The 24,393-nt window shown below is 40.9% G+C and overlaps 1 protein-coding gene across 2 annotated transcripts in view; it reads left to right on the top strand.

The window, feature by feature from the left end:
* Positions 1-24,393, top strand: part of NALCN (sodium leak channel, non-selective) — a 303,888-nt gene that overhangs the window by 170,799 nt on the left and 108,696 nt on the right. For both annotated transcript variants that reach the window (XM_082701489.1, XM_082701488.1), the window contains exons 14-15: positions 9,898-10,035; positions 23,790-23,864. In XM_082701489.1, coding sequence (XP_082557615.1) covers positions 9,898-10,035; positions 23,790-23,864 — 213 coding nt within the window. The remainder of the gene's footprint in view (positions 1-9,897; positions 10,036-23,789; positions 23,865-24,393) is intronic.

Here is a 24,393-nt window from a genome sequence, read left to right as displayed (position 1 = left end):
TGACTGCAGAGCTAAACACTGGGTTCTTTGCCTCACTGCTCTGCCACTCACAGAAGGTCGAGGTCTTAGGCTCAGCACATTCAGCTTCTATTTTAAATGGCACTCTCAGCTCTCCCCTCTAGGAAGGCCATCTCTTGAGAGTGAGGGCAGAGATGGGATGGATGAACTCAGGTAGATGACAAGAAGTTTTGGAAAGCTTGTGGATGGTCATGGACTCAGCGAAAACAGGGAAGAGCCTTGCTGGACAGTGTTGAGGCCCCTTTGGAAGCCAGGGGGAAGGGAACCTGTTTTCCTAGGGGTAACCCTCTCCTTAGAGCAGCCAGATGAAGAGTCAGGCCCCCTTACGAGTTGGCGTTTTTCCTGAGAGTTGGCCAAAAAGACAGACAGATGGAGATTGGGGAACTGAGGAAAGTGTCGCTGAATTGATGGTTGCTGGAATTCCATTGAAACCATTCAAGGAGAAATCTGGAGTAAAGAAATGGCTACCGCCAATGGCTTTGACATTACAATGCTATGTTTTCACTCCAGATTTCAGATCCAGAGTTTCTGTTTACGGATAACTTAGTTTCACCACAGTAAGTGGCGCTCTTAGAGCTTTTATTTACTGTAGTTTTAAAATACATTTAAAAATGTCATTTTTATTGGGATTTTCCCACGCCCCAATTCTCCCTAAGACCTTGATCTTGTCAGTCATGATGTTGCCAGCCAACATGTGGTAAGTCCAACATTTACTATTTATTGATGTCATTCTAAATACTACAAATGTGAGGGACACCTGGATGGCTCGGTCAGTTGAGGGTCCAACTCTTGGTTTTGGCTCAGGTCATGATATCACTGTTGTGGGATGAGCCCCACATCGGGTTCTGCACTGAGCATAACGTCTGCTTCAGATTCGCTCTCCCTCTCTGCCCGTCTCCCACTCATGCTCTCTCTCTCTAAAATAAACAAGTAAATAAATCTTTAAAAAAAAATACTACAACTCTGAATAGTTGAGTAAGTTTTAAATAAAAGGAGCTATATGAGGTAATAGTAAAGGATCATGACATTAGTGGGTTTTTCAGAGGATACAACTCCTCAACATATTACTGCTTTTTGGGTGGAGAAAAGGAAATAAGGACATTGAGTAGGTGACTAATTAAGGCAATTAAAACTACAGGAGGTGTCACTTTTGTACTCAGTGAATATCATCAAGTCAAATCTTCTATTTTAGGGTTGACTGGTAGTAAGACACAGCAGGGAAACTCCCCATAAAAAGGTTGAGCCACTATATAAGTTGTCAAATGGATTTCATTTGGAAAGCAAATCTGTTGGAGAGAAAGAGTTCTTGAAACCAGCTAAAGATAAAAGTGGAAACCAATCAAAAATCCATCAACTGATGAACTGATGAAATATGGTCTATCCTTATAATGCAATAACCATTGACAATAAATTGCTGATACACACTACAACCTGGATGAACCCTGACCACAGATTGTATGATTCCATTCATAGGAGATGAATAGGCCAATTCATACAGACAGAAAGGATATAGGCTACTGAAGGCTGCAGTAGGCATGCATTGGCTACATGAAGGCATGCCAATGGGTACATAGTTTTTGAGGGGAAGCAGAGATAATGTTCTTAAGTTATTTAGTGACAATGTTGTACAACTCTACAAATAAACTAAAAGCATTTAATTATAAACTTTATTTTTTTAAGAATTGGTTTTAGGAGGAGGAGGAACAGGAGATGGAGAGAGAGGATCTCCAATAAGTTCCCCACTGACCGAGGAGCCCAACACGGGGCTTAATCTCAGGACCCTAAGATCATGACCTGAGCTGAAATCAAGAGTCAGACGCTTACCTGACTAAGCTATCCACGTGCCCCAACACTTAATTCTAGACTTTAAATGATGTATCTGATGGTATATAGCTCAGTAAATATATATCTCAGTAAAAATATATCTCAGTAAAACTGTTATTTTAAAAAACTCAAAAGAGAGTATTTACCCTGCTTCCTAGTTCCTCAGGCCTCCCCATTCCAGTCCCCCCAAGCACTAAGTTTATTTTATAGGATTGCAGTCATTTTAAGGGACACAAAAACAGATTTACATATTACAGATGGGATCATACTATATATTGTGTTCACTTTTTGTTGACCAAACCCTGAGGTATTTACCTATCCAATTTTTTAAAGATTTTATTTATTTTTTTTTAATTTTTATTTTTTTATGTCTTTTCAGGGTTCCATAATTCATTGTTTATGCACCACACCCAGTGCTCCATGCAATACGTGTTCATCCAACTTTTTAAGAATATTTATTTTTTTAACCTAAATTAATATCCACACATACTCAAAGCCCAAAACATGCATTGGGGTATCAAGTTATCAAAGGGTACCCATGTTATCTTTTTAAAGGGTTATAAACTGCTTTGTAAGGCCTGAACAGAGACTTATTACCTGTTTACTTCGGTATAGATACTGTTGTTTTTCTTTCACCTAACTAGAAGAAGGTCCATCAGAAAGAGATTCAGGGTCAGAATGGATCCTTGGAGCCTTTAGAGAGAAAAGGATGTACTGTCATGGATGAACCCATCTCTGCCATCAATACTTCAGTATGGGCCCCTGGCCCCTGGTGGAAGCCTGGTCCAGGGGATATTGTTCATCCCATCTGTGGTCGACACGTCAGGCTATTAGTTGGAATAAAAGAGAAGCTATGAAAATACTTTATTTCTCCCTCTTTGGTGGTCTTATTTTTACTCAAGTCCCCCAGTCTCAATTTATGACCAAAAAGGATAGTACCAAAATGTAGGACTACTTGGAGGGGAAATTGCTGCCTGTTTTAGTGGTGATATCAGGGAACGTTGAGAATAAATGTAGAACTGAGACCATAAGCAGGATTTCCTCATAGGCTGACTGCAGGATGTAAGGAAAGGAGAAGAACCAAAAATATCTGTGAGATTATTGGCCTGAGTAATTTGGACAATGGAGCTGTCATTCTTCTGAGATGGGAAGGAGACAGAAGAAACAGGTTTGGAGAATAGGGCATAAAGAGTTTGATGTGGAACATCTAATTCCCGTTTAAGACACATCCAAATGGAAACAAGGAGTTGATTCCAGGTGTGGGACTAGAGAGGGTATGGAAAGGCATTGGAATGAGTGAGACCAACTAGTTAGTGAGTATTGAGAGGCAAAAAAGAGATGGAGGACCAAGCCCTGAGACTCTGCAGCTTGGAGAGATTAATCTGGGCAATACCCGCAAAGGAGCCTGAGAAGGGCTGACAGTGAATTTTGTGGCTCTCCACTGCAGTGCTTGGGCCCTTCAGTGACCCCAGGACCATTTTCTCTGATCTTAGATGTGTTTTCTCTTGCATCACCCCTGGAAGAGTTTGCCTTGTCACCCTTCTGCCTTGGGACGTTCACCCTGTACTCTGGCCTTGCCCTTTGTTTTGTTCCCCCTTACCTGAGGGATATGATGTACTCCAATTAGAAAAGGTGCTCCCTGTGCCAGGGATTTTCACAACCTTTCTTCTCCACTCAATGAACATCACTTCCATTTCTGCTCTGCATTTTCTCTCCTACTTAACTTCTGTTCATTCAGAGATTTTTGCCTCCTTGGATTTTCAACATGCTCATAACTCAGCCTTCCTTAATGATCCCTCTGGCTCCTACTGACCTGCATAGCTAGTCCTCCGTTGTTCACCTCCAGGTGCTACTGCTAACACAGTGATTTTTCTCTATAGCTTCCACTGGAGGTCATCCATTGGCAATGTTTTTGATTGGGTTAGCTCTTTTCTGATGGGGCAGAGTTGTTGACTGCTGATCACCTTAAGGGCAACTGACCATTTTCTGCTTTACAACTCATCCCTGATTCAATTAGAGCAGCCAAGCACCTCCAGTATGAAAGGGACTGACCTGTATAGTGGTGTTTAATATGGGAAGAATCAAAAAGTAAAAGCACTTGTAGGGGCTCTTGGGTCACTCAGTCCAACCCAGGAGTTAAGTGACCAACTCTTGATTTTGGCTTAGGCCACATATCAGTGTGGTGAGATCAAGTCCCTCATCAGAGCTCGGGAGCTGGGCTTGGGGCCCACTCCTTAACATTCTCTCTCTCTCTCTCTCTGCCCCTCCCCCACCCCACTTGCATGAACACACATACATGCACTTTCTCTCTCTCTCTAAAAAATAAAATATAATAATTCTTTTAAAAAGTCAAAGCACTTGTAAACAAAGTTGTGTACTCCTATTTATATCAGTAGGTTTGGACTTGAGGGGTAAAACAGCAAAATCACAGACCCTCTGTCCCTAAAACCAAAGGAAACAAAAAGAACGGTTAATCATCAGTCAGAAAAAATTACACCAGCAAAAACCACACAAAGTCAAGGCCACAATTTTGTGCCATTATCTTTGAATAGCAGCCACTAGGAAGGAGGAAGGAAAGGGGGGACAAACAGAGAGAAAATCATAGAGGATGAACTCTCTATGCTCATGCCTTAAGCCTGTTTTTCAGATGTTGAGAAGAAAATAAATTGGAAAAGCAAATCCTAAAACATGTACTCATCTCCCTCAATTTGAGGAGACCAGGCCATGGGAACATGCATAGGCCTGGAAAAAGACAACGAGGAACCCCCAAATATAGAGATGACTTGTTCCAGCTCTTGTGCCAGAGAAAATAAAATGCTAGGTCTTACTGTTTTATTTTTCCCATTTAGGAAGAAAGCTTGAAAGTGAAAGCAAAATAATCATAATTCCCAAAAACGAATTATCTTCCATAATAAAATTTTAGCACAATGAGACTATGAAGAGGAAAGAAGGAAACAGAAGCCACAAGGGGACAGGTGGCCCTTGGGGAAGGGTGGTAAGGAGAGTCCCTCTTGCCCTCTCCCTCCACACAGAGAACCCAAACAGGCAGAATCAGGCTGTTTGCCCCACCCCTGGAGACAGTGGGGAAAGCCGGTGAATGGGAAGGTGCTAACACCTGGGACTGATTGGCTTTGGCAGCAGGAAAGATTTCTGGGCCCTATCTGAATTAAAGAAATATCTGAAGCTTGATATTCCAAGCATAACCTCCCATAGCCCTAGCAAATATTTCTGTCCCTGCAGACCCCTCTCCTCAAACCAAGACGCCAAAACAGAGAGAAGAAAACCTAGCTGACATTGAAACAGGACTCTCATGAGTGGGGATGAGATTCTGGGATGACTTTCTGATGCCATAATGGAGAGAACAAAAGATCTAGATAAGGAAGTTAAAAACAAGGTTTCTGACAACTGTGGAGCAGATTTAAAAAAACAATTAGTCTAAATTAAAGTAAGTGGTAAGAAGACCCCCAAGAAGAATATCTGAGAGTAAGAGTCAAATGGTTTGGGGGTAATTGAAGGCTTCAGGAAGAAATAAATAAATAAATAAATAAATGATCCCAGGGTCCCGGGACCAAGACCCGAATTGGGCTCCCTGCTCGGCAGGAAACCTTCTCCCTGTCCCACACCCCCTGCTTGTGTTCCCTTTCTCACTGGGTCTCTCTCTATCAAATAAATAAATAACATCTTAAAAAAAAAAGAAAGAAATGTGCGAAAAACAATCAGAAAATCTCAACCAAAACTAAACTAAACTAAATATTGTGTAAGTAAGCAAAGATTCAGATAAAGTTCATGAAACTGTGCCAGATTCTGAGCAATTAGTAAACAGTGAGAAATAGAGCCACTCAACCTGGACCATTTTCCCTCGGGCACCATACAGGTCACACTTTGGAGCCCTGGAGGGGGAAGAACAGTCTGAGAACATTACCGTGCTCAACAGTGAACAGTATTTTCATGGCCAACATATTGACTATCAATCTGTTGATTATCAATGTACTGACAAGCGTGCAAGACCAGTTAGGACTGAAAAACAGACTTAAGCATATAGCTTATGCTTATCATTCATTAAGAAACCATCCTCAAGTTCCTTTACTGTGCAATATTTTAATGATATGGCATCACCTTGATTAAATTTTTGAAAAGTATAATCAGCTTAACAAGAAATGTGTAGCAATCATATAGGAAGAAATACTTGTTCAGAATTATGAATAAAAACTTAATAAATGGAAAGAAACATTTCTATGAGATTCGTGAATAAGAATACCAATTTTTCTTGGACTAATGTGATCTCAACAAATAAAACAAGATATTTTGAGGAATTAATATATACAAATAATTAAAAGAATTCTGAAAACAAAAGTTTATGAGGGGCAGGTAGGAATTCTAGAAGTTATTAAAATAAATGTACAATTTGCTAGATAATTTGGAGGTGAGATTGATGGAAAGCAATAGAAATGTAGAAGTGGAGCTGAAATTATATGACTATTTGCCATATGATAAGGGGGGTATTTTAAATTAGGGAAAAGATGTTTTTTTCCACTTACATTGTGCTGAGTCAGCTGATTACCTATTTGAAAGAAAAATAATATTAATTCCTACCTCACTTCTTATACCTAAATAAATTCCAGATTTAGACTGATTTAAATAGTGACGTCTGGTTCAGCATATTAGACATAATAAAATGAGGAAACTAAAACTACTTCATGAAAGTATGTGGGTACATACTAGTCTAATATTCCAGTGAAAGTTCTTTTTTAACTTAGATAAAAGAATAGCAAATTAAACCACACAGAAATTTAAAATTGATGTTTGCAAAAATATCACAAATGGATAGAGGAAAATACATTAAACATATATAACGGATAATAGGTGAGTCTTCTTAATTTTTAAAGAGCTGGTAGAAACCCATAAGGAGGAACAAAAGGTCCACAAGCTAGGAAATTGGCATTACAGAACAACAGATGGCTGGAGAAAAGAGAGGACTTCCTCCAGGCTTTGTTCCTTGCCCCTTTTCCACCATTTACCTTGTACTCATTTTCATCATGACAGTCACTTGCCATCATTTTCCCCAAACAGTTCTTGCCTCACCCAAAAAGGGATACATTGGTACTTCTAACTTGCACCTTGAAACTTGACCATAGATCTCTTATACACCATATTTTTCCATTTTGCTTTTTCTTAGCGTTGGTCATTTTCATTGTTCTATCACTCTTGATTATAAATTTCTTAGTAGAAGAAACTGTGTCTTCCTCATCTCAATCCCTGACACCTCAAGCCCTAAGAAACTACTAACAATCCCCATGTTTAAATAAGTAAGCTAAGAAGACCTTCAGGGGACACACATTCTGTGTGTCACACTGTGTGACACAACGTAAGTGTCCTTGAGTTACATCTCCATCATCAGAATCTAAATCTCTGGATAAAATCTCAGCAGAACTGACATAGCAGGCTTCAGGCAAGGCACCAGTTAGTCTCAGCCTGTGAGAGAGGTACTTCATGGCTCTCCTTTTCATTGTTTATCCACACAAGCAGCTAGAAACACACGCATGGTAACAAAGCATTGCTCTCAAATACAATTCACAGCATCTTCCAGGTGGCTAAACTGTGCAGAAATGAGATTATTTTTTCTTCTGAGACTCTGAAAAGAGTAGAAGAGAACCCCAGTGTTCTTGCCCACCTTGCTTCTCTGCCAGCAACAGATCACAATCCCATAGCTCCGCGTTCCCAAGCATTTACTGAATGCCTAATAGCTGAGTATTCATGAAAGCTAATGCAGTGGATGAAAACAAATTAATTTGTTTGGTGCCCAAGGCAGTTGAAGGGTACACCTGCATTTTTTGGTTTCTCAGTACTGAGAATAGATGTTGGATTCGATCACAAGCTTGCCTGTCATTTTGGGGGAAAGAAATCCTTGTTTGGGGAAAGAAAACTTCCCTTTATACTGGTGGGTGTTTTGATCTTCCCCTATTGCTGTTGAGTCTTTAGGATGTACACACACTTTCACACTGGTGACATCTTCATTGAAGGCAATACAGCAGTCTGATATTTTTATGTGAATCATCTTTAGAACCTGTGTTCCTTGTCTTTGGATGTAATAAATACTCAACAGAAAAAAAAAAAACACACAGAAAAAAAAATAATTGCCCTCAATGATAAGTGTTGGCATACTTATGATGTTAAATGACGTGTTGCAAAGTCTTCTGAAGCATTTTTAAGATGAGTTAGAGCTAATATTCTCTTGGGCGCCCTGGCAGGGAAGGTTTTATATTGTCCTTGACAACGCTGAGTTCAAGCATCAGTAACAGCATACTTCGGACTTTTGTGAACAAGATACACTGTAGGGTAATGAGATTATAGAAATACTCAAGGAGATGTTAAGTGTTTCACACATAGACAAAGGATAAGCAGAAAATCATATCTCCTCATACAAGAATCATTTAACAATTAATCACTCCTTTGCTCAGGCGGGTCCACTATGTGTCAGGCGTTTAATGGCCTCTTCTACAACAGTTGGTTTGAGTGTTCCTAGCAAAACAAACTGCTAAGAGAGCTTACTGTGTAGGATTCAGCCTGGAAAGTAGCAGATTCAAGACCTCACTGAACACAGAATGCGGTGCTTGGAAAAGGATTTACTTTGGAGTCATAGCGACTCGGTGTGAATTGTTAGTGTCACACATTAGTAGAGTGACCTTGGCTAATCACCTCTCATCTTTAAGCCTCATTTTCTTTAATTTCAAAAACAAAGAATCAGAGTAGTTTATCCGCAGTGTCCATTTTGTCTCTAAGATCCTTTCAGGGTTACAGGGCCCTGTTGGTCTTTGTATCACCCTGGGCCTTATTTCCTGGGATCTGAGAGCCCAGTTTACACCTTCCCTTCATTTTACCAAAGCCTATAAAAACATTTTTAATGACTCACTAAATTCCAATTATCACTTTACCCAGACATCATCATCATCGTAAATCCTCATTAAGAAACATTTATTGACCACTAATGTATACAAGATCCACAAATCAGAGCTGTACATATAACCCTATATTTAATAAGGAAAAACTTGTAAGAATGGAACTAACCAAAGATCTTGGCAGAGAAAGTATGGGTCTCTTAGCTTGGCTGGATTCTGTTGGAATGCTCTATTATCTATGTACATATGTATTTATTTATTATTTATTTATTTATCAATTTATTTATTTATTTAGGTCTTGGCCCATTTCATGGTCTTGACTCTGTACCTTAAAAAAAAAAAGAAAAAAATCATGAAAAATGTGTCTGTCTTCATTAAGTTGCTCAGTATGGCAGTATCATTTAGAAATATTTCTTTCTTGGGACATCTGAGTGGCTCTGTTGGTTAAGTCTCTGGCTCTTGATTTCGGCTCAGGTCATGACCTCAGGGCCGTGAGATCAAGCTCAGTTGGACTCCACACTGAGTGTGGAGCTTGCTTGAGATTCTCTCTCTCCCTGTCCTGCTTCACCCCCTCCCCCATTAAGAAAGAAAGAAGGGAGGGAGGGAAGAAAGAGAGAGAAAGGAAGGAAGGAAGGAAGATTTCTTTCTTTCTTAAGGAGTCTCGGGTTTTTAATATAACTGAAATAATTTGATAGATGGGTATATAAAGGTAAAATTAAGGCTATTATTCCTATATGCCTTTAGATAATCAAATGCAATTCTCTATAAAAATAAGTTTCACTTAGCAAAATAAAAATACAGTTACCTGTTGGAAATGTTCAATCTTAGCTTGCTTATAGAGGAAAAAAAAAAAGAAAGTCAAATAAAAAGAGGTCCTGTTTTTTAAAAAAGTTACTCAATAGTGTTTTCCCACCCACAAGGCTAATTTTAATACAGGGTGATCATTTTAGTTTTCCACACTGAAAAGTTAGATATCAGGCTTTTCGGATCTTTAGTTCTCAGCTGTTTCCCGTCTGTTGCATTAAGGCTGTTCTTCCCCTGATCCGATCAGGTAAAAATGAATAATGTTGACACCGGAGTCCTCTTCCACCGAACACCAGCTTTAAACCGCGTGCCCGCCCGAGCAGGTGTCTCACACCTCCGTTGTCTTCCTCTGCAGGCATTTATGTCCATGTTCCAGATCCTCACCCAGGAAGGATGGGTAGACGTGATGGACCAAACTCTGAATGCTGTGGGCCACATGTGGGCTCCTGTGGTGGCCATCTATTTCATCCTGTACCATCTCTTTGCCACTCTGGTGAGTTTCGCATTTCATTTCACTTCTCTCTTAGAACCGTAGTGGGATGACCATCAACGGGCGTCAGTGGCCTAGTTTCCATTTCAGAACAAGGGCCAGAGAACCCAGGTACATAGTCGGACCAGATGAGGTCCCTTCCAATCTCAATTCCTATGAATTGAGCTCCTGGAAGAACACTAGATTTCGGATCTGAAAAAGGGGTCTCCATCAGATACAAGTGTCCACATGAGGGAAAACAAGACGAGACAAAATGGGAATCCCACATTAGTGTGCCTGTTTCCCCATCTCTGAGCATTCCCATTCCCACTCTCCGTAATTTAAGAATCAAGCTGGCCTACATTATTAGGCCATTATTATCACTTATCATGTAGAGGCAAGATCTCCAGTGTCATTTCCTTTTCCAAGCTGAGACTAAACTGAAGTCAAGGCGAAGATCTCAGGGTACAGTGACAATTGAACTCCGTGTTTTGGGGCTCTGACGGAAAGAAGCGCATGAGAGAAAATTAAAACGCAGAGCTTCAAATATTGTAAAAAGCATCATGAAAATTAAATACCAAAACCCAGGAAGAATTGACTTCTGTCACACCAGCAGATTTTTTTCTTTTCAATGCATTTCTATTAAGCAGAAAGGAAAAAAAATGTGAAATGTGGCCTTGATGTATGAAGGGCTGTGATTCTCAGGTCTTTTAATGTGATCCTCAGGTCTTTTCTCCTTATAATAAAAGCATGTGTAGTTAAGAAGCAAACGTAAGCTCTATTACGTTAGAAGTTCCCAGGTAAGAACGCAAAATGTTTTCCTTTATCAGAAACACATGAAATTCAAAAAACAAAACAAAAAAACAAACAAACAAAAGAAACCCCTGCTATTATTTATCAAGAAGCAAAATATTTTATAATTTTATTCTTAATATTTGGAACAACCAAGGTAGGTAATGCTCCCGCTTTACAGATGATGAAACTGAGGCTCGGTAGAGTTAAGAAATTTGCCCAGTGCCAGATAGAGTGTAAATGCTGGAGCCAGAATGTTCCCACGTCTTCGTGATCTCACAGCCTGTGGTCATTCGGCCATCTCGCTGTTTGCTTAGATCGCGATGTCTCCACTGTCCCTGAAAATGTCTTCATGGAGTCAAGCTCTGCCCAAGAGTCCCTAAAATAAAACAGATTTCAAGTGAGTGCAAAGGTCCCTTCCAATTCTGAATATGAACCATGTAAGTGCTTCAGAAACTAGATGTGTTCAAGGTTGCTTTTGCTATAAACAGAGCCTTTCTTTAAAGACTGAGACCCAGCCGTCAAGCAGTGTGTGGGGACGCATGGTTATGAAGTGTAAGGTTCTAGGTTCAAGCAGTAGAATCACATGGAAGTAGTTTTGGCTTTTTTTTTTTTTTTTCCCCTTGCATAGGGTGACTTTTCAAATATGCACAAAAGGAAAGAACATTCAGCAGGGGAAACGGACCCCCGGCTTCCCCAGTGAAATCTGCCCGTCCTGCATGACACATGGCCCTGAGCACTTTTCATCCTCCTTTCCAGACCTTTAAGTCTCTGACATTAATTCACTCACTCATTTACTCATTCATTCACTCACTTATGAAGTCAACTGTTTTATTAAGCATCTACTTTGTGTTTGAGTTCCTTTAAAACTATAGAATAGCTTGGAGACTATTAGTCATGGGTTCAAGGTAGGAGGGAGATGATTGAAATCATCTGTGAATGGTAATAATCTATCTAATTTTTTTTCTATTGAAACAGTATACTTGTTTGCTATTCCCCTGGCAGATTTTTCACATAGATTTAATCCTTTAGTGAGAGTCTCACACAATATGAAAGCAAGAAGGAAAATGATTCAGTCTAGTAAGCGGTTTACCAAAGTAATATTTTTTCAAGTGAACTTCTACAGAGATCACTAATATAATGAAATAAAATATTAAATCTGGTGCATTGACTTCTTGGGCAGTCTCAATTTTCCTAATGGGGCCAAAACCATGGCACTGACAGTGGAACCCTGAAGTATTTCCAAGGACTCTCAAAGGCTCACCTGTGCTCCTAGGAATCCACAGAGCACATCTCGAAAACCCATACGTAATTCTGCCTTTTCATTCTACGGAGTCAAGTATCTGCCCAAAATATTATTGTAATTTTTCCATCATGATTTTGAAAAAGAGGTTCTAAGTTAAAACTATAAATTGAAATAATGTCTTCTTTTATTCATAACCTTTTCCAAATCTGGAAAGCAGTAAGGGCACTTTGGGAAATGAGGTGGAGTACAGCTACTCCACAGCTGTAGAGTTCAAAGTCCAGGTTCAGGTTCTAGTCTGCTCGTCCAAGATGGGTGGCTTTGGAAGAATTAAACAACTTCCCTGACATCTCTATCATGCTGTCTCTGAAGGTGAGGACAATAATGCCCCACGTGCCTACTTTCTACGATTGCCCTCTCCATGTGAGCTGTAGTTTTGAGGATGTTTTAGCTGTGGAATGTGAGGGTGATCACAACCATCTCCAACTCTGATTTTAAATAACATGGTGTGTGCATTTAAAGGCATGCCTTAATAAATGCTAAAAATTTATTATATTGGTTCAGATGCTTTTAATTTATAGAAGTAAAGTATTATTGATCAATCTTAAGCGTCATTCGTGCCCCTTCCCGGACTGATTCCTTCATTGTTTTAATCTTTCCTCCTTTTCCCACACCTCTTCTTCCAGACAACGACTAGGATGCCTTTGGTCTGAACCTATCTTCCAGTTTTAAATCATATTTTACTGCATTTAACATGCTAATAACTATAGGAAGACTTATTTGGTTTAATATTAACACAAGCAACCACTAAATCATACACATAGATGATAAGGCGCACGCCAGTTTCAGAGTTGTTAAAATGTGAAAATAAATGAGTGTCTTAAAAAACCAATGAAGTACAGTAGTCTCTCACATATATGTGTGTCCATTAAAAACAGATAGTGCCTTAAATTTAAGGTTATGATCTACAAACATTTTATACTATTAGTTTGTAAGATTCATATTAATTTTCTAGTTTGAGAAGGCTCTGCCCCAGTGCCCCGATGGCCATCCCTAGGGGAGATGTCCTTGCACACTGTTCTCCCTACTATGACCACACACCATGCTGACCTGATTTATACCTGATCATTGTTTTCCTCCTTAAAATCATTAGTAGCGACAATTTTCAGAATAAATGGTATCCAGTTCTACATACATTCTCAGTTACTTTCGTCACCAAAGACTGTCTTTGCAATCCTTTCTTCTTAATGCATATAAACTCCATCTGGTCATTATTCTATGTAGTCAGGAATATACGGAATATAACGGACTATGCCATATTTGTTTATCAGCCCCTCCTAGTGGAATGTTTTGCTCTCATGGTGTTGCAACTAATACGTTTGTACGTTGTGTCCACTTGTGTGAGAGTTTCTCTAGGATCGATGCGGGAAGGTAGAGTTCAGGACCCTCTATCCTGCCCAGAGAGCTCTGTAGCATGGACTGTGAGCCCATATTTCAAATCTGGTCGGCAGGCTTTCTTTATACAGCTGGTGAGCCAAGAATGGTTTGCGCATTTTTAAATTAATATATAAGTACACACAGAATATCATCAGTGTTGTCTCTTGGCCCTCTCAGCCTAAAATATTTACTGTCTGGGCCTTCTATTTGCCGACCCCTGTTCTCAGGCAAGCGGCACTAATTCACCCTCTCAAGTGCTGAGAATCCCTGTGTGATGTTCTCACTTCTAGTTGATACTGTTAGACTGAAGGTTCTGACAGTCTCATGAGTTGGATGGTAATATCACTTGGCCTTAAGCTTGAATTTTTGCATTTCAGTAATTGTTAATAAGGGAGCACTTCTTCATGAATTTACTGGCCATCTTCGTGATTCTCGCAATTGCACTGTGTGCTTTACCTGTTTTCCTAAAGGTTAGTTGTCCTTTTAAAATGCATTCCTTGGAGGGGCACCTGGGTGGCTCAGTGGGTTAAGCCTCTGTCTTCGGCTTAGGTCCTGATCCCAGGGTCCTGGGATCCAGCCCCTTACTGGCTCTCTGCACAGCAGGGAGCCTGCTTCCCCCCACCCTCTGCCTGCCTCTCTGCCTACTTGTGATCTCTCCCTCTCTCTGTCAAATAAATAAATAAAGTCTTTTAAATAAATAAATAAATAAATAAATAAATAAAATGCGTTCCTTGGAGTGGTACATAGCCTCGGGACAGTAATCCCATAGTGCTGGCAATCCCACAGGTGTTGCAAATCTCTCTGAGGCAGCCTTTTATTTCCAAGTGTCCGTGAGGGCTTTTGGTATTACATTTTGACGTGCTCAAGATGATCATTTTTTCACTTATGGTCAATATTTGTTCCGGATTCATGCTTAAAACTCTTTCACACCCTGAGGCAGTAAAAAATACTCTCCTCTGTCTTCTAATCGTTTTAAATCTCTGCCTTCCACTGTTAGGTCTTTAAGTAATCCTAACATACTGTTTGTATGTATTGTGAGCCAGATAAAATGCACTGTTGCAATAAAGCTCAAATTGGTTTTTCTCAGCCAAATTTATGTGAAGTTTTTAATGTTGTGAGATAATTAGTCAGGTTCCCTGATTGTGACATCTCACGCCAAAAGTTTAACTACCCAGATTGTTATATTTACGAGTGATTTTTTTAATGAGAACTAATTAATTCAGTGAAAGAAAATACCTCATACAACTAAATTAAATCTGATAGTTCCGCTTCCAGACTATGCTGCCCCAAAAAGACTTGTCGCTTCCCCAGTTCATGGGAGATTTTGCCTGCAGCGTGACCAGCAGTTGCTCGGCTTTTCCTGATATCCTCCAACCCACAGGCACCGTGAGGGGCTCCATGAAGTTAGCTCCTTCTGATTCAACCCGGCTTTCCTGAATCTTAGCTCCTGGTCTAAGCACCAACCTACTTCCTGGCCAGATTGGACAAGAGCTTAATCCCTGCCTTTCTGAGCCTATAACTGGTACAGAAGTAGCCAAAAAACACAAATCAACCAACCAACAGATAAAACCTGTCATTCAAGACCTCATGACCCAAGGGATAGAAGACTGTGGTTGGCTGTGGGTTCCGTGTCGCATAAATGAATTTCTGATTCTCAGTCATCCAGCCCTGCCTGATCTGAAACAGTTAAAATATTGACAGTAAACGGAGACGGTTTGTGGGTTGACAGATCAGTATGTGGAGAGAGACCACAGGCCCCTGAAACATACCCACCACATTCCCTTCAAAACTGAGCACCTAGAAGTTAAAATCTCCATTCCATAAGCTTGTCTTTGGGCTTGAACTTCATTAAAATGAGCATTTTTCTTAAATTGTATGCTTCCTTTTGCAAAATACTACAAAGTATTTAAAGCCAATCGCGTGGTGGGGGTGGGGAGATGTCCACATAAATACACAAGCTCTGCTTTGTTTTTTATCCACACTGGCCCAGTGGTGCCGCACAACCCAGGGAGTTTCTGATTGAGTCTTTTCAAGGACAGGCATATGCCAAACAGCAAAACAAGGAAGAAAAAAAAAAAAAAAAAACATTTGGCTGCAGTTTGGTTCTGAAATAAAAAACAGCAGGCTATTCCATTGCCCCCTGGGGACACCAATTTGTCAGCCCACAATGAAAATCAAGCTTAAGTGTATAGCAAATGCATATTCATAACCATTATCTATTGTCTCTTTAAAATATCTCTCCCATCGCCAGGTATGTATTGTGTATTCTGTCCTGACTGATTGCAGTTTGCTGAGTGCTTGTGAAATTCATCTTTTCCCCCACTTTTGCCAATGATTAGGGGATAAGGGCTGTGGAAGACTTACTTATCCAGTTGAAAGACTCTATTTTTTTTTCCCCTCAGTGTTTTTCCATTTATTATTGTTTCAAAGGAAAGCCCTGTGATGTGAATACTGAAAGAGAGAAAATGTAATTAAGCGTTCATTGTGGATAGTCTTTTTGTTACCTTTGAAGTGCTTAAATTAACACAGCAATCTCTTGATTTTGCTTCTGTGGCGACAGCTTTCTGCGAATAGTCATATTTTGCTGACAAAAATGGGCTTTCCAAAGTGTAAATTAAATAACTTGATTTTCTAGAATTCATTTAAAAGTGCATCTGTGTTGAACACATCCCATTTTACATTGCTCTGATTACATTTGACTTTTTGTTGACCTGTGTAAAAAACGAGATTGTTTCCAACCACAGCTCGCAAGACAACTTAGAATAGTGTGATTCTAAGTGGTAAGAAGGAAAAAGAAAAACTCAGGATTACAGGGTGTTGCCCAGAGGCCTGCTGTGCTTCTACGGTATGCTTGAAAATAATTTTTAAAAAAGAATTCTTAATGAAGTTCACTGTAGAGAGGGGAATAAGATTAAAGGTGACATTTCAACTAATGGGCTGTCGTTAAGCTGTATCGTGAGGGAAAGAAAGTAGTAAAAGTAAACTTTAAAGAAAAAGTGGGCAGGGGAGGTGTATGCAAAACAAGGACATGACTGTACGCAGAGTTCAAGAGAATGAAAAAATATAGGTAGAGATTCTCAGTCAAGAAAACCCCTTCTCAAATGGTAAGACCACCATTTTCCCCAATAAACTGTGTCTTTCAACAGTCTGAGTCATGCTGACCCAAACGTTGAGTGTTAGGTAGAGAGGATGAACGGTCACATCCCAGCAAAACTGGAGGGAATAATGAAATGGGGAACACACCTGCTTCTGCGTTCTGCAGTTTACCCAACCGTGCTGAGATGGGTTCTGGGTAAAAGGAAGGAAGACAGATAATTGCCTGTGGTTGAATGAATAAAACTTAAAACATTCCAAATATCTCACAAACTCTTAGCTCAGGAGAATCTGACTTTTTCAGTAGAGTGTGTGGAGTGAGACGAGTATTAAGAGAAGAAAAGACGGTTTTTGAGATTTTGTGGTGGCTGAACACCTATTAAGACAGTGGGCCAGGAACCATATCGAACGTGGAAACAGATCTCCCCAAATCCTCTAAGTTGGAGGGTCTGAATCCACCAATATGTTGGAATGTCATTCCTAAACATTCTAGGAACAAGATTTGCCAGATTTCCAGAGATTTGACATGTGGCATTTTCCCCACTAAGTGTATTATCAAGACTAAAAATATCTTGAGAATGGACTTTATAATCTTAGCAAACTCGAGGAATTAGGTACCTCTGATATTTTAATAGTTACTCTACACTTCTTCACTGAAATTCACCAATTTCATTTCAAAATTCATTTCAAAATTTTCATTTCAAAACTGCATTTGAAAGGATGTATCAGAATGTATCAATATTGGTCATAATATGAGGAAGTGGATAGAGTACATCAGTTGTCTATTACATAGTAGAACACTTGGGCTGCATATTAATACAATGGAATGTTATAGACCTGTTAAAAGTAAATACCAGCCAAAGTGTAAATATATATATAACATATATATACATGAATTTTTTTAAGCATTGCACGAATTAAACGCCACTGTGTTGCAAGTGTAAGTGTGTCTTAACAAAGCTCAAGAGGAAATGAAGGGCTGGACCGTTAGCCTCTTTCTTCCCTGAAAGTGCATCATTGTGATGTAGTATTCTGTGCCACATTATAAATTCACATATTATGTAAATCTATATATTTTTTAAAAAGCAGAGCATAATTTAGAATTGGCCAAGTGTAAGGGTAAAAGCGTTCCATGGAAATAATGAAGCTTTTGTGATGCTATGCAGTGGGTCCCTGTAAAAAATATTTATTAGGGGCACCTGGGCAGCCAGTGAGTTAAAGCCTCTGCCTTCGGCTCAGGTCATGATCCCAGGGTCCTGGGATCGAGCCCTGCATTGGGCTCTCTGCTCATCAGGGAGCCTGCTTCCTCCTCTCTCTCTGGCTGCCTCTCTGCCTACTTGTGATCTCAGTCTGTCAAATAAATAAAATCTTAAAAAAATTATAAAAAATATTTATTATATCAATAACGTCTTAATATAAACCCGTGAACCACACGTAATGACGATAGAAAACCTTTATGGACAGCAGCCGTGATGCCTGTAGGTAAACCCTAAAGGTAAGGCTCAGACGTCAGTGTCTGGGTTAAGAATCTTCGTTCACGACCTTTACCTCGGCTTTCTATAAAAACAGAACAGATAAATGGGGAAAACAAAACAAAACGTTGAAAGAATCCGGGAACGGTCCTTGCTTCCAGAAGGAGGACTTGTCCCCCACCCCTGTGACTTCTGGGGGGCAGGAGTGGCCAACACCCAGACCGGCTTGCATCGTCCGCCCAGCCGTGCCCCAGTCTGTGGGCGAACAATGTGTCTTTGGCAACAAGTACATTAAATCTGACGGCGGCGGAGCTGTCAGCGTCCCTTCACTTCTGTTCCTTAATCGCAGCGGTGAGGGCCGCCCTATCGGAGTGTGAGACAGAACTGCAAAGTAATTCTCACCTCCTTGCAACCGCAGCAGCGAATCCTGCCTCTCCCGCGCCTTCTATTTCCGATCCAAACAGGCCATCAAAGCCAGACTTCCGTCGCCCCCGTATCCCAGTGCTCGGCGACAGGGACCCAGCTCAGAGTCCACGCCCAGCTGGAGCTCCGGGAGGAAGCCCAGGCTGCCCACAGATTTTTAAAGATGATTTCTGTGGGTGCCATCGCGCCGTCAGGTTCATGAAGCCCTGCTGTCGAAACATGCACGGATATTTGCTGAAGGAACTCAAGTTTAATGATTTTTGAAAACAAACTTGAAATTCTCTCCTATTATTCGTGAATGTGTTGCCCAGACCCCTTCCCAGCTGCTTCATTCTGTGGACATGGGCTGTCAAACCACGCAGCGCCCTCATCATCTCTCCCAGCAAAGCCCAAACTCCTCCTTTTTGAGTCTCACCTTCTCTCTACCCTGAAAACTCAGCTCCCATCTGTACAAGAAGGAGAAACCACGGCCATCTCTCTGTCCTGCTCTGAGGGGAGCTTTTCTCTCTCCTCCAGGAAGAATGTATAAAATGACAGGGTTTGTTTTTTTTTTCAAGTAACAAAATCTTACGTATTTAATAGCCCTTTGTCAACCTGTACTTTATACTGTCTAGTCACCGTGCCAATGAGCCAATTTAAAATAACTACATTATGCAAAAAAAAAATTGCATTTGAAAGGAAAAGAGGTAACAGAGGGGAAGCTCATGTCATCGCTTAGTGATCATTACAACCTCCCTCTCACACCTCCCAGCCTCCATGGGTGGCATCTGGGCAAACTGCCACCCCCCTGTCCTCCCTCTGTGGCCTCTGGCAGCCGTGCTCTGTGGTACTTAACCACTCACCAGGCCCCTAATAAGCCACATGCTCCCAAGACCTTGTCTTCACACATGCCACCTGGAAATCTTTCCTCATAATTCTCTTCCTGCCGAAGTCATCTTTCTCCTTGGTGTCTTGATATCTTGGTGGCACAAGGTTGGATTCATCAGTGCCTTGCGATCTTCAGCAAGTAGCGTTCAGAAGACACGCTCCAGTCCATTGGCCCCAGTCGGCTCTCAGAAGTCTAAATGCTCAGATGGCACAGAGCTGACCCTCTGATACTCTGCTTGGGTTTAGCGTTCAGTTGTCAATCTACGTACCTCTGAGAGCTTCCCTCTCAAACCCCTGCTCCAATTTCCTTTCACGTTCCTCTTGTCTAAGAGGAAACAGCATTCTCCAGGATGGAGCTTGAGGGAGGCAGGTTGGGGGGGGGTGGGGTTGCTATCTCCATGGGGGGCAGAAGCCACTCTCAGGGCCAGCAGCAGTGTTTGGTGCCAACCCGGCTGTGTTCCACACCCACGACGCGGCCTCACTTCTCATCAGAACTTGAGGGGAGGTCGCCTCACTGGAGGCCCCGCATGGATGAGGGGTGGCCTGCCCAGACTTGGAGGACTGGGAAGTTCTGAGATGAGAAGGAGGCGTGAGAGAACCCCAAGAACAAGTTTCTCTCGGTTCCCACCTAGAACGGCAGAACTTCCCGACTTCCTGAGAGTTGAAAGCCAGCGTGTAGGAAAAACACTAGTGCGAGAACAACGGCCCAGGCTGGAGACCAGATGGAGAGTAGAGGGACTTGAATGGGAACCCCCAAAAGAGGTGTCCACGTCTTAACTCCCACACCTAGGAATGTGACCTTCCTGGGAATAAGGGTCTTTGCAGATGTCATTAAACTAAGGTTCTTGAAATGAGACACCCTGGATTATGCAGGGGAGCCCTACCTCCAATGACAAGTGTCCTCATAAGAAATGGATGAGGACAAGTCAGAAGAAGAAAGAGAAGACCATGTGAACACAGAGGCAGAGGCTGGAGTGATGCCACCCCGTGCTAATGACCACCTGGGGTCCTTGGAAGCAGGAAGGGGGCAAGGTTCATCCTCCCCTGGAGCCTCTCGAAGGAGCGTGGTCCAGCTGACAATGTGATTTTGGACAACTGGCCTCCAGAACCATCAACAAGTACATTTCTGTTGTTTCCAGCCACCACTCTCATGCCATATGTCACAGCAGCCCTAGGAAACTAACACAGAGGGTGTCACTGAGAATCAGACCTTATCAGGAGCTTACAGAAGCTGAGATAGTGATCAACCTACCAGAGGCCCCCAAACAAGCACCCATTGCTGCCCCTGATGGAGAACAGAGGACAGGCCCCATGGCCACAGGGCACCAGACGCTGATGAGAAGCATGCCCTTGACCTTACGCCAGTGAAAGGAGCATTTATTCAAATGTAACTGAGTTTGAAAGGACTGAATTGAATTGATAGAGGAAGATTCAGTTTTCAGCCAGCAAACAAATGGAGAGTTTATGGACTAAATTAAATTCATTTGTAGAAATATCAAAAAAATTAGTTTCTCCTATCCAAATTTATGTCTGTATATTTTCATGCAGGCTGTGCCACACGCCACAGGGTTGTTGGGAGAAGATTAAATGGAAAAAAGGGTAGTTGCAATTCCCTGAGCTATTGTTGTTATTATCCGTGATAGGTCACAGACAAGGGCCCCAAACTCAGGTCTCCCACCACGGTGCTCCTTCTGCCAGGCCACCAACCGACGACGGCTCAATTTGACTGTGAACTCATAGCGGTGGGTCCAATACCGTGTCCGTGCTCCTGACCAGGCAGCGTCTGACACATGGTTGGGGCTCAGTCAACTCCCTGCCGAATTTAATTGAAGAACATAACCTCACTGTCCTTAAGTAGCCTGCCATCTGTCTGGTGTTGGGAAAATAATTAAAAATAAAATATCCTGCCAACCCAGAAAACCTCTCCACCAAGGTAGATGAGAAAGAAAACAGTTTCCTTATTGACAGCCCCAGTCCAGACTGCGGTGGGCATCCCAGGCAACCTGCTGCAAAGACCACACCGACAAAGCCACCTCACGTTGTGCCGGTATCCCCACGTCGCGTCTGTGTCCGCAGGGTGAATATAACCAGGCCTCGCCTAGGACCTGACAGCAACATTTGTTAGCGTTCCCCCCAAATTCACCTGGTGATTGGGGTGGCCATCTGTGGTAGCTAATTATCTTCCTCCCGAAGAAAAAGAAAACGGATATCTTCCAGATGAGTAGGTGGTTTTACGACATGGTGCCGGGTTGCTAAATGACACTCACCTCTCCTCTCCCCCAACCCCCGCCTGAAAAGGGGAGACAGATAGGGTGCTGTCTGCCTGATGTTTACGTGTCAGAGAGATTGCCCCCCATCCAAGAAAATTGTTCCTGGGCTGTAAAATAAGTGAGACTTATTTTGCTTTGAAAAAGGTATATCTACATCTCAAAGGGACAGAGGAAGACTTTCCAGAAGATGACAAGTTTTCTAAAGGAAATGCTCTAAGAAAAGGGACTTTCCCTCTTATCATCAGGGAAATTTTTTTCTTTTTAGATTTGGTCTACCCTTTACTGGGCAAATTGGAAAACTGGTTAAATTAGGAGAGAGCAGGGCCTGGACAAGTACCCGATGAGTGATGGAAATGGTGTCCTCCTCCACTGACACTGTTGTTGATGAGAATATCAAGGTCATGCAAGGGGACTAAACTTAAAGGGGACTCTGTATGGTCCCACTGAGATTAATGTCTGCTTAGAGGAAGGCTGAATGTATCGGTGCCTAGATGTCCGTGGTGTGGCAGGCATCGTGACATCAGTAAGTTTCTCATCTAGACCATTCCGTATCTTCTTTAAGTTCTGGTAGGATCCCAAACGACATGGCTTTTAAACAGAAGGGTGTTGGCACTTGTCCCAAGGCAAGCATATATTGTCAAAATTTAATAATATCTGGAGCCTCTTTTCCCTCTTGTTATATACTCACTGAACTTGGAAAAGAGCTAGCCATTAACTTTTGCATAATAAATCTCTCTGGTACTCAAAAGTTATGACTAAATTGTCTTAACTTTCATACCTTCATACTTAACCATCTAATATTAACAAATGGGAGTAATTTCTTAAGAGGGAAATTGAAAGGAAGAACATAAATTAGGAATGAAAAAGATTTATCAAACAAATATGGAACTTTAGAGAATTCAAACTTGAAAAGGACTACAATTAAATATATATTTTTTAATTTTACTTTTTTGTTGCTTTCTTTCTTTTACCTAATTTATCCATTCCAAAAAAAAAAAAAAAAAGCAATGCCTTTTTTACTTAATTTGTGAGATGTGGTGAAATACAAATAAAAGGGGGAAGTCTGTTTTTCATAGAGGCAGGCACCCTTAACATTCTACAGTACCTCCTTCTAACATTCACTCCATTGTTCTTTTTTGTACCTCCGTGCATTTCTACCCTGTACACTCCTATTTAATATTGTAATGTGAGGATTTTTCCAATGTTATTAAAATTCATGAGTGCATTCGTTATCTTGCTGTATAACAAATTATGGACAATAAGAGCTTACAAGGATAAACATTTATTTCTCACATATTTTCGACAGGTCAGGAATCTGGGACAGGCTGAGCTGGATGTTTCTAGCTCAAAATGTCTCATCCGTTTGCAGTCAAGATGTTGGTGGGACTGCACATGGAAGTTTGACAAGGGCAGGAGGGCTGGTTCCCAAGATGAATCACTCACAGGGCAGGAGGCCTTGTCTCATCACCACATGGACCTCACCATAGGGCCATTTGAGTGTCCCCATGTCATGGCACCAGGCTTCCACCAGAGTGGGTGATCCAAGAGAGAGCAAGCTGAAAAGCACAGTGTCTTTATCACCTAGCCTCATAAGTCACCCACGGTCATTTCCATAACCTATTGCATAGATCAGCCATATTCAGCTTGGGAGGAGGCTCTGTGAGAGTGTGAACACCAGGGGGCCCTCTCGGAGACTAGCTACCACAATGGGGATTTTTAATGGCTGTGTGAATTTTATAATTGAGACCTGCATAACTGCATTACCTACTTATGTAAGGTTAGATACTGTTTCTAGTATTTCATTATTACAAATATCTACCAAGCACCTTTGCATATAAAGCTTTTTAATACGCCGAATTATCTCAGAAGTGTGACTGTGGAGTTATAAAAACTTTTTTCTTAATTTCCATTTTAAGTCGGTGTCATAAAGCAAATTAATTTTTTATATTGTTTATATCAGTTAACATATGCATTTCCTTTAACAAATTTATGATAAATACCTTAAAATCCCTATGCAGTGCTTCAGAACTGCATGTTCATTTTTCATTTAATGCATTCTATGTAGCATATATTTTAGGTAGATAGTCTATATCATATATATATATATATACATATATATATATATAATGTTTTGATACTTACAGCATGTGGGTTTTTCATTGTTATTTAATCCTTTTATAGATCCTCCTGAGTTTGTTTGTTGCTGTTATTTTGGACAACTTAGAACTTGATGAAGATCTAAAGAAGCTTAAACAAGTAAGTAATGTGTGGGGAATTCTTCAAATCTGCATTTAAAAATATACGGGTGAAATGTGCTTACAGATACTGTTAAAAGAGAGCTTCAAAGTAAAAAAAAAAAAAAAAGATTTTAATAAGTTAAGGCAGTCTAAGTTGGCAAAATTTTCTTTTGTTTAATATTTATCCATTATCAACAGAGAAAGTTTTTTTATTGCTCTATAATTATCCGAGGAATATTTTCATATTACTATTTTGAGTAAAAGTAAGATGGACATGCTACAGGAAATTGGATTGGCCACACACTTCTCCTTCAGCCATTACATGAAGGTTGTTTGAAAATGAAATGCCTCAAGGCCAGATTGCCATTTTGCATAATTTTGTGTGATACTCTTGATCATCATCATAAAAATATTAAGCATCAACTTGCCTGACCCCTAGACACTAAAAGAGAATTTAGTCTTGGTGCCCATAGTCATTATAAGAAATGGAATAGAATAAATGATTAGCTCTGTGCCTAGTTATGTGTGAAAACAGATTGGATATTATA

This window comes from Mustela nivalis (assembly GCF_964662115.1).
Source record: "Mustela nivalis genome assembly, chromosome: 15".
NCBI classification, from domain to species: domain Eukaryota; kingdom Metazoa; phylum Chordata; class Mammalia; order Carnivora; family Mustelidae; genus Mustela; species Mustela nivalis.
This window is presented reverse-complemented; position numbering and strand designations above follow the sequence as displayed.